At 43.1% G+C, this 14,382-nt stretch overlaps 1 protein-coding gene across 1 annotated transcript in view; it reads right to left on the bottom strand.

The window, feature by feature from the left end:
- LOC121277778 (doublecortin domain-containing protein 2) overlaps positions 1–14,382 on the bottom strand; it is a 183,807-nt gene that overhangs the window by 108,434 nt on the left and 60,991 nt on the right. The window contains exon 5 of the mRNA XM_041187415.1: positions 7,630–7,761. Coding sequence (XP_041043349.1) covers positions 7,630–7,761 — 132 coding nt within the window. The remainder of the gene's footprint in view (positions 1–7,629; positions 7,762–14,382) is intronic.

Genomic DNA, 14,382 nt, shown 5'->3' with positions numbered 1-14,382 from the left:
GAGTGCAGCATGCAACCACTATCAGTGACACACGATCTGGGGGGTACTGGAGTGCGCCCCCTGAACGGTCCAGGCACCAGAAGCGCATCTTGAGAAGACCAATGGTTCTGTCCACCACAGCCCTTGTGGAGGCATGGCTCCTATTGTACCGCTGCTCAGCCTCTGTTCTTGTATGGCAGAGAGGCTTCATGAGCCACCTTCTGAGGGGATAGCCCTTGTCACCCAGCAGCCATCCATCCAGCCGAGCTGGAGCACTGAAGAGCCTCAGCACCTGGGAGTGTGCAGGCATCATGGGAATTGCCAGGGTACCCCGGGATAGTCCCCGCATGCCCACGTGAAAATTCTGCCCAACGTTTCGAGTCCGTATGACCCTTCTTCAGAGCTCTGAAAAGAATCATATGGACTCGAAACATTAACTTTTCTCTCTCCACAGATGCTGCCAGACTAGCTGAGTTTTTCCAGCGTTTTCTGTGCTTAATTTCAGATTTCCAGCATCTGCAGTATTTTATTTTTATCTTAGGGAGAGGGTGAGGTTGGGAACCAGCTGAGCTGTACTTGCAGAGACTTGCAGAATCTGCATCCTGTGGTCACACACTACTGCACGTTCATGGAGTGGAAGCTCCATGGTCACCTGTTGACCAAGGCACTGGGCTCACCTGCTGGTGCCTTGATGGCCACGTGTGTACAGTCGATTTCACCCTGGACGCGGGGGAAGCCAGCAATCTCTGCGGAGCCTATGGCTCGCTCTGTCTGGCTGGCCTCGTCCCAGTGATAGTGGATGAAGGTCAATGCACGCCTGAACCGAGCGTCAGTAACCTGCTTGACACAACTGTGGACAGCTGACTGGGAGATTCCACAAAGATCACCCACTGACCCCTGGAAAGAACCGGAGACATAGAAGTTGAGGGCAGCCGTGACCTTCAAAGCCACTGGCATGGGCTGTCCATCCACACAGTTGGAGCTGATCTCAGGGCCTATCATCTGACAGATGGAGGTCACTGTCTCCCTTGAGACACGGAGCCTCCTTCAGCATTGCACCTCAGACATATTGAGATAGCTGCTTCACCACCTGTAAACCCTGGCAGCAGAGTAGTGGCATCTTCTACTGCCCCTTCCAGCTTGGACTTCATGTTGGCCCTGTGCCCCTTGTGCCTGCGCCTCTCCTCCCAAAGGTGGCTGCCCTGGGGGCTGAATGTGGGCTCCTGGCCTCCTCCCCCTTCTGGCCCTCCCTTCCGCAGAGGAGGAGGTCCCTCCAGTGGATAGCACAATTCCCATTCCCAGGGTAAGGGAAGGCTTCCTGAAATCAGCAAGGCCCCAAAAATGATGTTTACTCCAGGATCCTGATCTGAAGCCTGTTACTCATGTCCAAGCAGCTGCGAAGAGTTTTGAAGTATCCCTGCTCACACAGGCAAGTAGCAGTAAGTTTAAGCATTAAATATCTGACAAATAAAACTGGCAATTCCACTCACCCCTCTTATCCTGCCCGTGGATGAGGTTTATAAAAATTTGGCCTACGCGCCTGCCCATTGTGCCCATGTGATGACCTGAGGATCGCATGGGCCCCAGAAAATGGGTGTCAGTTACTGGCTCAAGGGCCTTAAGTTAATTAATGGCGGGCATGCATTGGAGATCATTGCGTGCCCGCCCACCAAAATATTGCGATGGCGCATGGTGATGTTGGGACACTTGCCCGACATCACCGTGCATCATTTTACACGTCGGCGTGCAGGGATAGTCCCCACACGCCCACGTGAAAATTCTGCCCAACGTTTCGAGTCCGTTTGACCCTTCTTCAGAGCTCTGAAAAGAGTCATACAGACTCGAAACATTAACTTTTCTCTCTCCACAGATGCTGCCAGACTTGTTGAGTTTTTCCAGCGTTTTCTGTTCTTAGTTTCAGATTTCCAGCATCTGCAGTATCTTGTTTTTATCTTAGGGAAAGGGTGAGGTTGGGAACCAGCTGAGCTGCACTTGCAGAGAGCCAGCAAGGACATGATGGCTCGAACAATCTCCTTTTGTGCTATATCCATTCTAGGATTCTATGTGTGATGAATTATGGGAAGTATTTATTAAGCATGCTGGTTTGTGTCCATGTAATTTAGATCACAAGATAATGAAATATTTATTATGACAGCAGTGAAGAAGTTGAATTCCTGTTGTGTAATATCAATAGCGAACACCTTAACGCGTTGATATTAAATTCCTTTGTGCTTTTTTCCTGAACATTCTTAAGGCGTTGATGCCTTGTTAAAATAGTGGTCAGAGAAATTTGTTACAAGCATATTAACATATTTGTTATTAATATCATACGATGTTATTTCAACCCCAAGCATTGAGATTTTTTTCATAGTGAAGTTATAGAGTTTAACAATGCAATATTTGTGATTGATTTAAGCTGTTCTCCAATTTCCTCTATTTGAATAACTTATTTAAGATGTGAGGACTATAAAGTCTTTAGACAGTCCTTTAATCTCTGCACCTTCTGTGTGCAGCGCTATAAAAAATATTTTAGTGGGTTACTACAAGGTTTGTTTTAATTTCTTCCTCTGCTTCATCAAGTTCATAAAGGTTTCAAAATCAAACATAATTAAAAATCCATCATAAGGAAAATTTTTTTTCACCCTGTGGATGGTGGGGGTTTGTAACTCATTGCCTGAAAGGATAGTAGTGTCAGGAATTTGCATTGTATTTAAAAAGTACTTGGATTTGCACTAGAAGCACTATAACCTACGTGGCTACAGACCAAGAGGTGGAAAGTGAGGTTAGGCTAGGTAGCTCTTTTTTGACTCGCACATACGATGGGTTGAATGGCTTTTTTCTATGCCCTATATTTCCAAGATTTTATGAAAATGTACATTACTTCAAAAGTAGCACACTTGAAAGCCAGATTGGCTCAAGTAATCATAAGAAACAAAAATGCCATCTAATTATTAAATTAAACATCTAATAATGCTAATGTGGGAATGAGCCAGCAGTAGGCAGCAAATACCACAAGCAAGAAAGCCAGCAATGTAAAGCTATCAATAAATGACTAGTAAGCAGAGGATTAACAAACAACCAAATGGTTCAAAGTTTTGTTTCAAAGTTTTGTTTCAAAGTGTTTAAGTAGACAGGTTTGCTGTAATTTTTCCAAAAACTTTATAAAATAACAAAATTTAATAACATGCTTTGCAAGACCAAAAAATATGTTTCAAAGTAAAGTAACCTGCAGGCTACGTTTTCACAGATAAACAAGAATCACTGGACTTTGTTGGGAAACAACATTTTCAAGGCCCAATGTCATAAAAGAGAGCTAAACACAACAGACACCATAATTTGAACAAAAATAGCTGGAAAAACTCAGCAGTTCTGACAACATCTGTGGAGAGGAATACAGTTAATGTTTCGAGTCCATATGACTGTTATACTCAAAACGTTTACTGTATTCCTCTCCGCAGATGCTGTCAGACCTGCTGAGTTTTTCCAGCTATTTATATTTTTGTTTCAGATTTCCAGCATCCGCAGTATTTTGCTTTTATTTTTGCTTTAACCATAACTTGAAGTTGTATTAAGTCATTATGCTTTCTGGAACGCAAGGTTAATTAGTGTGTAGAACCATAGTATGGTTTCAATAGTTTGATAAGATCAGGGGACCTTTAGAACTGGATAACCATTATGAACAGCTCTGAGCATTAGTGACTGGGAAGAGGCAAATATGAATGAGGAAGTTCTGAAAGTTCGTATACAAATTGAAGATGAGATGATTCAAGAGAGTTGTGGAAAATAGCCTAGTATAAGATAAGGAAAAGACAACTAAATTTTAGTTGGTCAAAGACAGAAGGCATGTCAAAAGTTCTGGAAGCTTGTAGAGGACGGACAATGTCAGCAGGCTTCAACTCCCATGATTCAAACAAAGAATTTGACAATCCATTGGATAATTTATATCACGAAAGACTGCCACTGAATGGTGAGGTCCCATTAGTATAACATCCTGTCTTGCATTGGAAAATGGTATAAAAAGTGGTTGTTAAAGAATCTTGTTGTTGCAGCTGAAAAGAGGTGACTAGGCCAGTCATCTCCCTATGGAGGACCTGCAATCAACAAATACTGAGTTGGTGCATGTACGAATGATTATCTCTTGCAACATTATTGGTGTTCTGCTTGTATTGTGGTGTTTTTAGAATTAACTTTTCATTGTGTAGTGGTGGTAGTTTTTAATCTGTTTTGAAGACACCATAAGATCTTATAGATGGAACTTATGTGTCCTGTGTACCTTCTAATAAATCTCAAGTAAAAGAATCATAAGCCTGTTGACTCCAGGAGTGAGGTCTTACAAGAGGTTTCAGTCACCATCTTGGTTTCTCAGTAGCCTAACATAAATAGATTAAAAGTTAAATAATTTGCAACAAAATCAATAAACTTATTCACAGAACTGTCTTTTTGTGTGTGTGAAATCTCTGCAATAATATTTCCCTCCTCAGGCTTGGTGTACAGGGAGACTAAAGCTGATGGCAATTCTACAGTTCTCAGAAAGCATCGTAGCTGCGCTACAATTCCCGGAATACACCAGCGTCACCCTCATGCCACTCAAGTGAACCACAATTTTCTTAATGCAGCCAACTTTTGTTCAAATAGTAAAGGGGTCAGACTTACACTTGCACCACTAACTCTTATCCTAGTATAAACACCACTAATTGTGTTTAAGTTCTACAATACATTTTGCAGTGGAGCTTCATGAAAAGCAGCAGACTCCATTCAAACTAAGGACACATCAATCTTCCTGGTCATAAACTCTGGCCCTTATATTTAGTTTAGACTTAATTATTGGACATTTCCAATAATGGACACTGTCAAAAATTCAGGCCAGCTGAAGCTATTTTCAGTAATGTTGATTGATCCCTTAAGCAGTCTGAGCAACTTCCTTTTAGGGGACAGCTGAAGGTGCCCCATGTTTACGGGTACAATAGCAGGTCACCAGTATGTTACAATCCTAACCCCTTGTAAAATAACCAGATATCATATTTCTCACTTGTTTATTTCCTCAAAGACATGGTTAACACCAAGTGAGAACAGCCTTGTTTCAAATTGTTAAGCTGTTTTATTCCACAGTAAAAGTGTGAAGTGTTACAGGATGATCAGATTCAACCAGTAAATGGAAATTGTAAAATTATACAACAGTCATGATATCCTACTTCAGCAGATCATCTTACTTAACAAAGCCAACTGTGTTCTAACTTGGAGCCTGCCTCTTTCTGAGCTTTCTGCCTCAGCAACAGCTAGACTTAGGCATTCAACTGGCAGTGAGTGAGGGCCCTGTGGATGTGTGATGGGTTTGAGAGTGTGTGAGTTGGGAGTGATGAAAAGAAAGACTTACCCTGGCAGAACGGAGATCATCATTCATCCTTTTGTGGCACTGGGTGATTGTCCTTCTCTACAGGGCGCTTGCACTGACCACCGCTGCCACTGCCAATTCCCTCAGTTATACTGCAGTCCTTTGTCTCGTATCAGTGTTAGGGTACAATATGCATATATCAGACTATCCGTGGGCACATGCACAAAACTCTATTGCTTAGACAATACTTTTCTCTTGTTAAGAAAGCACAGACTGTTCTCTTTGTTACAGTATTAAAAATATTCCATGCAAAGTTTTCTAAGTTTCTCGATAATGTATTGGGGCTTAAAGTACGACTTTGGGCTATAGCACCTAAACCTTCCAGTTTTAATATCCTTGAGAACCATACTCTGATTGGTTTGTTGTAGTAAATACTATCTATAGTAAATTACTACATGCTTTTATATAATTATACATAGTGTTGTTTCTGCCTGAAATATACAGAATACTAAAGTACTCTGACAATTAATTTGAAATTAACACCAAATACAAATGGCTAATGGTTATTGCTGTTTATAAACGACAATCCATTTCAAATGTGGATGTTTGAAGTGGGTGGGTTTATTGTGAAGAAGGTTCCAACAGTAAACTTAAGTTAACAACTGCCAGCTCTATATTGTCCCCTGCCCAAGTAAACAAAGTGCACAACTACAAAGGCTCAAGAGATCAACATCTCAATACTAGCCAAATCTGAACATTAGTGGAGTTCCCAATTGGTCGTGGAGGTAGTCTTGCATAATACAAAAGCAAAATACTGCGGATGCTGGGAAAACTGAAACAAAGACAGAAAATGTTGGAAATATTCAGCAGGTCTGGTAGCCTCTGTGAAGAGCGAAACAAAGTTAGTGTTTCAGATCTATGATATTTCATCAGAACTGTGAAACATTAGAAATAAAATAGGTTTTGAGCAAGTGAAAGAGAGGAGGGTGGGAAGAACACTGTGATAGGATGGAGGGCAGGAGAGCTTAAATGTAAAATATTTCATGGTGCAAGATCAACAGCAATGGTAATGGAACACATAAGGAAATAAAAGATGTGTCTAGAGGAGGTGTGAATGACAGGATCCTGAACAGCTACTGTCCAAAAGCAAGTCAAGAAAATAAGAGACAAATGAGAGGGGAAAAAAGCAAAGAAAATGAAACAAAACAGGGCCAAAATCATTTAGTTTGTTTCTTCTTGTTCCTCTCTTATCCCCGGCCTTGGACAGCATCTATTCAGGAGCCTGCCATTCACACCTCCTCTGAACATATTTTTTTTCTTTATTTGTCCCATTACCACTCCCTTTGACCTGGCACAATGAAGCCTTTCATCATTTAATCTCTTCTGCCCTCCTCCAACACACACCTTCCTGTTTTTTCTTCTTCCCAAACTCCCTCAAAGCCTATTACATTCCTAACATTTCCCAGTCCTAATCAAAGGTCACAAACTCTGTTTTTCTCTCTCCACAGATGCTCTAAGCCTCCTGATTATTTTCCAGCATGTTTTGTTTTAGTTTCACACATTGCTGTTTTCCTTTGAGATGAAAAGTTAATTTTAGTCCCCTCTCTAGACTCCTTTCATGCAGCCTGTTTTAAGAAGAAATTCTCTTTGAATTTTAGTTTACAGTTATTACTCCCAAATTGTCATCATATTAGCTTTAATCTTAGAAGAAATGCTAGTCAAAAATTCAGAGTTTGCTTTCCATGCTTTTATTCCAGTCTTTTCATGCTTTTCATCCTGTTATGTTTTACAAAAAAAAATCACAACTGTTTCACTTCACACACAGCTCACAAGGCCAGACGTAATGTTGAGAAATAATTCAGTACAGCTTGAATGATTTTATTCACCTATTTCAATTTCCATCATCTGACCTGAAAATTGCAGATCCCCAGTATAATCTCAGTCATACAAGTAGTTTTAAACTTTAGTGTTACCTCTTAATCCTATTTGAATATTATTTCAGTTTTAGCTTTCATAAGAAATTTAGTCCTAATTTTAGTTTGAAGATAAAATAATTTTGGATAACAACATTTCATTCTAACCAATATAAACAATACTATTATCCTCACACTTTTTCCATTATTTTTAATTGGAGTGATTATGTACCTGAATGACACGATGTTGCTGGTGAACTGTGTGAAATGATATGCTAACTACAGTTCCTACCCACTGTAACCTTTTAGAATCTCCAACAATGGCACGAAGCTCGAGCGATATCAGAAACACAGTGGTATTTAGCATTCTCAGAACTTGACTAATTAATGAGAGTAAAAGTCTACCTCTGAACAGCTCCAGTGCGCAAGTGAACTTTTTCTGTGATCAAGGCAAGAACACGATTCCAGTCTTGAATAGTATACTTTGGTAGAAGTAATCTCACAGGGGGTATCAGCAGGTCTCCATTGGTAAAAATGCTGATGGGAAGAAAAAAAATATGTAAACTCTTGTTGGTTCATACATTTATTTTCTCTCGACTCTAAAGACAAATCAGACATCCAAACTAAAACTAATTGCGAGCGAGGTGAATGTCAGAAGGAGAAATTGCCCAGTCAGGCAACACCCTGGAAAAAGAGGAATTAGTCAACATTTCAGGCCTTAAAATCTTTCCTCAGGATATATTACAACCGAACGAAAATTTAAAAACGGAACAGCGCAAGGGAGAGGGGGAAAGACAAAAAAAGAAATACATATAAAAACAAAAAGAATGACCTGAGAGGTGCTGGATAGAAGACATGATTAAACTGCAGCAACATTAGCAGAAGGCAAAAGGAGGTAAAGTAAGAAAAAGCAAGGAAATAAAAGATACATTTGAGATACATGGCGGCTTTCAAGGGGATAGATCAACAGAAACAGAAATAAAAATCAAGAATAATGTATAATGGGCTGCTGACTGGCTATAAACCTTTTACGTAATTTAAATGCTGTAGCAGTGGCATCATCCACCGGCACTGGGCAATGCCGCGTGGCCGTTTTCGTTAGTCCCAATGGAATTCAATGACAATCAAGCAGTTAAGTGCCTGCTGTCCGGGTTTTAGGCCCTTCAAGGATAGGGGACCCGCCTCCAAGAGCTGCTGGACAATCAGAGGGCCGACAGCTCTTCAGTCCCAGCAACACAACGGGGAGCAGTGGCCACTGCTGGTATTGCCTGGACCAGCCAGAATGCAGAAAGCTCCAAAATCAAGGCGGGCTTGTGGGGCTCGCCAGGGGCTTTTTTTTTGTTATTCGTTCACGGGACATGGGCTTTGCTGGTTGGGTCAGCATTCGTTGCCCATCCCTAACTGCCCTTGAGAAGGTGGCGGTGAGCTGCCTTCTTGAACCGCTGCAGTCCCTGTGCTGTAGGTACACCCACAGTGCTGTTAGTGGGGGGGAGTTCCAGGATTTTGACCCAGCAACAGTGGAGGAACGGCGATATATTTCCAAGTCAGGATGGTGAGTAACTTGAAGGGGAACTTCCAAGTGGCGATGTTCCCCTTTATCTGCTGCCCTTGTCCTCCTAGGTGGCAGTGGTTGTGGGTTTTGAAGGTGCTGTCAAAAGAGCCTTGGTGAATTCCTGCAGTGCATCTTGTAGATGGTACACACTGCTGCTACCGTGCATCGGTGGCAGAGGGAGTGAATGTTTATAGATGTGGTGCTAAGCAAGCGGGCTGCTTTGTCCTGGATGATATTGAACTTCTTGAGTGTTGGCAGAGCTGCACTCATCCAGGTAAATAGAGAGTATTCCATCACACTCCTGATTTATGCCTTGTAGATGGTGGACAGGCTTTGGGGAATCAAGAGGTGAGTTACTCCTCACAGGATTCCTAGCCTCTGACCTGCTCTTGTAGGCACAGTATTTATATGGCTAGACCAGTTCAGTTTCTGGTCAATGGTAACCTCCAGTTGATAGTGGGGGAGTCAATGATCATAATACCATTGAAGGACAAGGGGTGATGGTTGGACTTTCTCTTGTTGGAGATAAGCATTGCCTGACACTTGTGTGGCATGAATGTTACTTGCTACTTGTCAGCCCAAGCCTGGATATTGTCCAGGTCGTGCTGCATTTGCACATGGACTGCTTCAGTATCTGAGGAGTTGTAAATGGTGCTGAACATTGTGCAATCATCAGCGAACCATCAGCGAACATTCCCACTTCTGACCTTATGATGGAAGGAAGGTCATTGATGAAGCAGCTGAAGATGGCTAGGCCGAGGACACCACCCTGAGGAACGCCTGCAGTGATGTCCTGGAGCTGAGATGATTGACCTCCAACAACCACAACCATCTTCCTTTGTGCTAGGTATGACTTCAACCAGCAGAGAGTTTTCCCCCGATTCCCATTGACTCCAGTTTTGCTCGGGCACCTTGATGCCACACTCAGTCAAATGCTGCCTTGATATCAAGGGCAGTCACTCTCATCTCACCTTGGAAGTTCAGCTTTTTTGTCCATGTTTGAACCAAGGCTGTAATGAGGTCAGGAGCTGAGTGGTGCTGAGTTGGCAGAACCCCCAACCGGGTATCAATGAGCAGGTTATTGCTAAGCAAGTGCTTGATAGCACTGTTGATGACCCCTTCCATTACTTTACTGGTGATCGAGAGTGGACTGATGGGGCAGTAATTGGCCGGGTTGGATTTGTCCTGCTTCTTGTGTACAGGACATACCTGAGCAATTTTCCACATAGCGGATAGATGCCAGTGTTGTAGCTGTACTGGAACAGCTTGGCTGGGGATGCGGCAAGTTCTGGAGCACAAGTCTTCAGTAGTATTGCCAGAATATTGTCAGGGCTCATTGCTTCTGCACTGTCCAGTGCCTTCAGCTATTTCTGGATATTACACGGAGCGAATCGAACTGGCTGATCATTGGCATCTGTGAGGCTGGTGTCCTCCGGAGGAGGCCGAGATGGTTCATCCACTTGGCATTTCTGGATGACAATTGTAGCAAATGCTTCAGCCTTATCTTTTGCACTGATATGCTGGGCTCCTCCATCATTGAGGATGGGGATATTTGTGGAACCTCCTCCTCCAGGGAGTTATTTAATTGTCCACCACCATTCAAGACTGGATGTGGCAGGACTTTACAGCTTAGATTTGATGGGTTGGTTGTGGGATCGCGTATCTCTTTCTATCACTTGCTGCTTATGCTGTTTGGCATGCAAGTAGTCCTGTCTTATCGCTTCATCAGTTTGATGCCTCATTTTTAGGAATGCCCAGTGCTGCTCCTGGCATGCCCTCCTGCACTCTTCATTGAACTAGGGTTCACCCCCTGGCTTGATAGTAATGATAGAGAGGGGATATACTGGGCCATGAGGTTGCAGATTGTGTTCGAGTACAATTCTGCTCCTGCTGATGGCCCACAGCATCTCCTCAATGCCCAGTCTTGAGCTGCTAGATCCATTCGAAATCTATCCCATGTAGCACGGTGGTAGTACCAAACAACACCTGGGGGAGGTGGGTCAGTGGTGAGAGCAGGAAGTGTCTTTCAGCGTGAGTGGCCCTTACCGCTGGGTAGGCCCTCCTTGGGCCACAGGGTGCCCATTGAGGCGGAACCCACCCCCAAACCCAAAGCAAGACCACCAGCTCTTACTGGGTGACCTTGCCTTGTAGTGTACGACCCTGGTCCACCCCTGGTAGAATAACAGCAGCGGTGGGATAAGGCTCTTTAGTGGCCATTATTTGACAACTTAAGGGGCTGAATCAGCCTCTGGACAAGGTGGCCAACCTTGATCTTCCATACCTCTGGCCAAATTGCAGAGAGTCAGGGAGACAATGGCACTCCACACCCCCATGCCCTCCTCCCCACCGATTCTAAAGCCTCACCCTACCTCCTAGCCCTCTCCCAAGGGGGGGAATTGAATTCCGCCCAAGGTAGGCAACCCCAGCACAGATGGTTCCTACTCCAACTTCAAATCCTGAGGCTCACCAAAAAATAAACAAAGGTTCTAGGCACCCATCTTTATCTTATTAGTAGGAAAAGCAGCTAAATCGCTACAAACTGTTTTGTTTGCAATGATATTACATGTGACTTACTTCAGCATGTTCCAAAGAAAGGAAAATGTAAATTTATACAACATTTTAACATGTCTCACAAGAACTCTTCAAGAAACTTCACATCGAATTCATTATTTTGAAGGGAATATGCAGGCACTATTCCAGCAATTGGCAAACACAGAAAAAATGGTTTTCCAAACAAGACACCATTTCCCCATAAAAGGGAACATCACCATTCAATGGAATCTGTAATACCTTGTGAACAATCAATTTTCATTGACATTTTTCAATGGTATCCAGGATGGGAAATAGGTTTCCAATTACCTCTAGCTTCTTGACAATTGCTCTGACAGATGAAAATAATTGCCGAAAACCTCCTGCCGGTTTCAGCCAGTAATTCATTGCAGCCCAATTCACTGACTGAATTATGTGGAAACCTTCTCCAGTTCTGTAATCCTTAGAATTCATAATCTATACTGAGTCCCATGTGATCAGCAATGTAATCTGCCTTTTTGAGCATCCAGCAGGAGGCAGTGTAATCCCTCAATGCTTCTCAGTTTGTGTTTATCCCACTCACAATGCCCTTCATCTGATCCCAGAGCTCAACTGGTGGAATTGGCTCTGAACTGGATTTCCAGAACTTTGTCTTGGAAATTTTGCAATAAGGTTTAATTGGCTTATTTCCCCACTTTGCTTATTCACACATCCAAATTATTTTACACAATTCGATCCACAAAGCAACTTCAAAACATACTCGTTAAAATCGGTACCTACTGCCAGTCTGAGAATTGCACCCTGGTGAAGGAACTCACAAATGGAAACAACCATAATGTGGAACCAAGTGGGCCATAATATGGGCCCCTCACTGACCTTGTTCATTGGACGCCACCAGAATTGAGTTTTGCTACGTAATCTGTTAAAAGCGCAGGACAAACTTCCTCTTGACGATATTGCCATGCAGTGGTGTAGTGCCAAATTTTGAGGCACAGGAGCTCTAAGATAACGTGTTAGCCATATTATTTCTAAATCTATTATAACGTTGCTTTCCTCTGTATTAATCATTTGAGTCCCCAAATGTCAGTAAAACTATGCTTTTTAAGTGAAAAATATTAGTGCTAGTAGGCATTTTATTTCAAACCATGTGGTATTTTGAATCATTTGTCTTTAGCATAGCTAGAATTTCATTATGCAACAATTTAATTCTTAATTCAAGCCTATTTAAAAACACGAATTACAGAAAATGTTACTTACTTCTGACTGTGGGATGGTATATAGAGGGGGACCACTGCTTTTCTTGATTTAGATTTATAACCTAGACCTGGGTGTACAGGGCACAATTTCAAAAGTTGCAGATGATGCAAGACTTGGTGGCATTGTGAACTGTGAGGAGGATAGTGATAGACTTCAAGAGGATGTAGACAGGCTGGTGGAATGGGCAAACACGTGGCAGATGAAATTTAATGTAGAGAAGTGTAAAGTGATACATTTTGGTCAGAAGAACGAGGCAAGGTGACATAAAACAAAGGCTATGATTCTAAAGGAAATGCAAGAGTAGAGAGACCTGGGTGTATTTGTACATAAATCATTGAAAGTGGCAGGAAAGGTTGAGAAAGCAGTTAACAAATTATACTGAATCCTGGGTTTTATAAATAGAGGCACAGAGTACAAAAGGACGTAAATTATGAACCTTCATAAAATATTGGCTTGGCCTCAATGGGAAGATGTGAAGGTTTTAGAAAGGCTGCAGAAAAGATTTACAAGAATATTTCCGAGAATGACAGACTTCAGTTATGTAGATAGGCAAAGCTGGGGCTGTTCTCCTTGGAGAAGAGAAGGTTGAGGGGATTTTCTTCAAAATCATGAAGGGTCTAGATAGAATAAATGGGGAGGGACTGTTCTCACTAGCAGATGTTTGAGAACTCTAAGGTGATTAACAAAAGAACCAAAGGCGACATGAGGAAAAACTTCTTTATGCAACAAGTGGTTTGGATCTGGAATGCACTTGCCTGAGTGTGTGGTGCAGACAGATTCAGTTACGGTTTTCAAAAGGGGCTGAATAATTATCTTAAGAGAATAGATTTTACAGGGCTACAGGCAAAAGATGGAGGTATGGGACTAGCTGAGTTGCTGTTGCAGAGAACTGACATGAAGACAATGTGCTGAATGGCCTCCTTCTGTGCTGTAACCATTCAATGATTCTAGTATAGATACATTAAAGAAAGTTGATAAAATACTTGAGGAAGAAAGAAGCTGAAGGTTACTCTGATAGTGTGATCAAGAAGGGTGGGAGGAGACTTGTGTGGAACATAAACACCAATATAGATGGGGTGGGCCAAATGGCCTGTTTCTGTGCTGTAAATTCCATGTAAAGCTCCAGCAGGGTACACGAACACTATACCTTGTTTCACATCCTCAGGCCATCACAGTCAAGGAATTAGTGTGAAACACTCTCTCTCCCGCACTTTCCACCCACCCCCACACTCTCTCTCTCTCCCCAACACTCTCTCTCTCCGCCAACCCAAAACACTCTCTCTCTGTCTCCCCCACACAATCTCTCTCTCCTCGACCCACACATTCTCACTCTCTCACCCCAGCACGCTCTCGCTCTCTCGCCACCACACACATTCTCTCTCTCTTCCCCCATACACTCTCACCCCCCCACACACTTGCACGCTCTCTGCCCCACACACTCTCTCCCTGTCTCCCCCACACACACACTCTCACTCTCTCACAAATTCGTGCTCTCACTCCCCCTACACATTCTCTCTCCCCCACACACACACACACTCTCTCCCCCCCACACACACACTCCCTCCCCCCACAAACACACACCCTATCTCCCCCACACACACACACTCTCTCTCCCCCCCACACACACACTCTCTCTCCCCCCCACACACACACTCTCTCTCTCCCCCCAACACACACACACTCTCTCTCTCTCCCACAGACACACACTCTCTCTCTCTCCCACAGACACACTATCCCTCTCCCCCATACACATCTCTCCCCCCACAAACACGCTCTCTCTCTCCCTGACACAGTCTCTTTCTTGCCACTCCGCATACACT

Source organism: Carcharodon carcharias, chromosome 5 (genome assembly GCF_017639515.1).
Source record: "Carcharodon carcharias isolate sCarCar2 chromosome 5, sCarCar2.pri, whole genome shotgun sequence".
In the NCBI taxonomy this organism is placed as follows: Eukaryota; Metazoa; Chordata; class Chondrichthyes; order Lamniformes; family Lamnidae; genus Carcharodon; species Carcharodon carcharias.
This window is presented reverse-complemented; position numbering and strand designations above follow the sequence as displayed.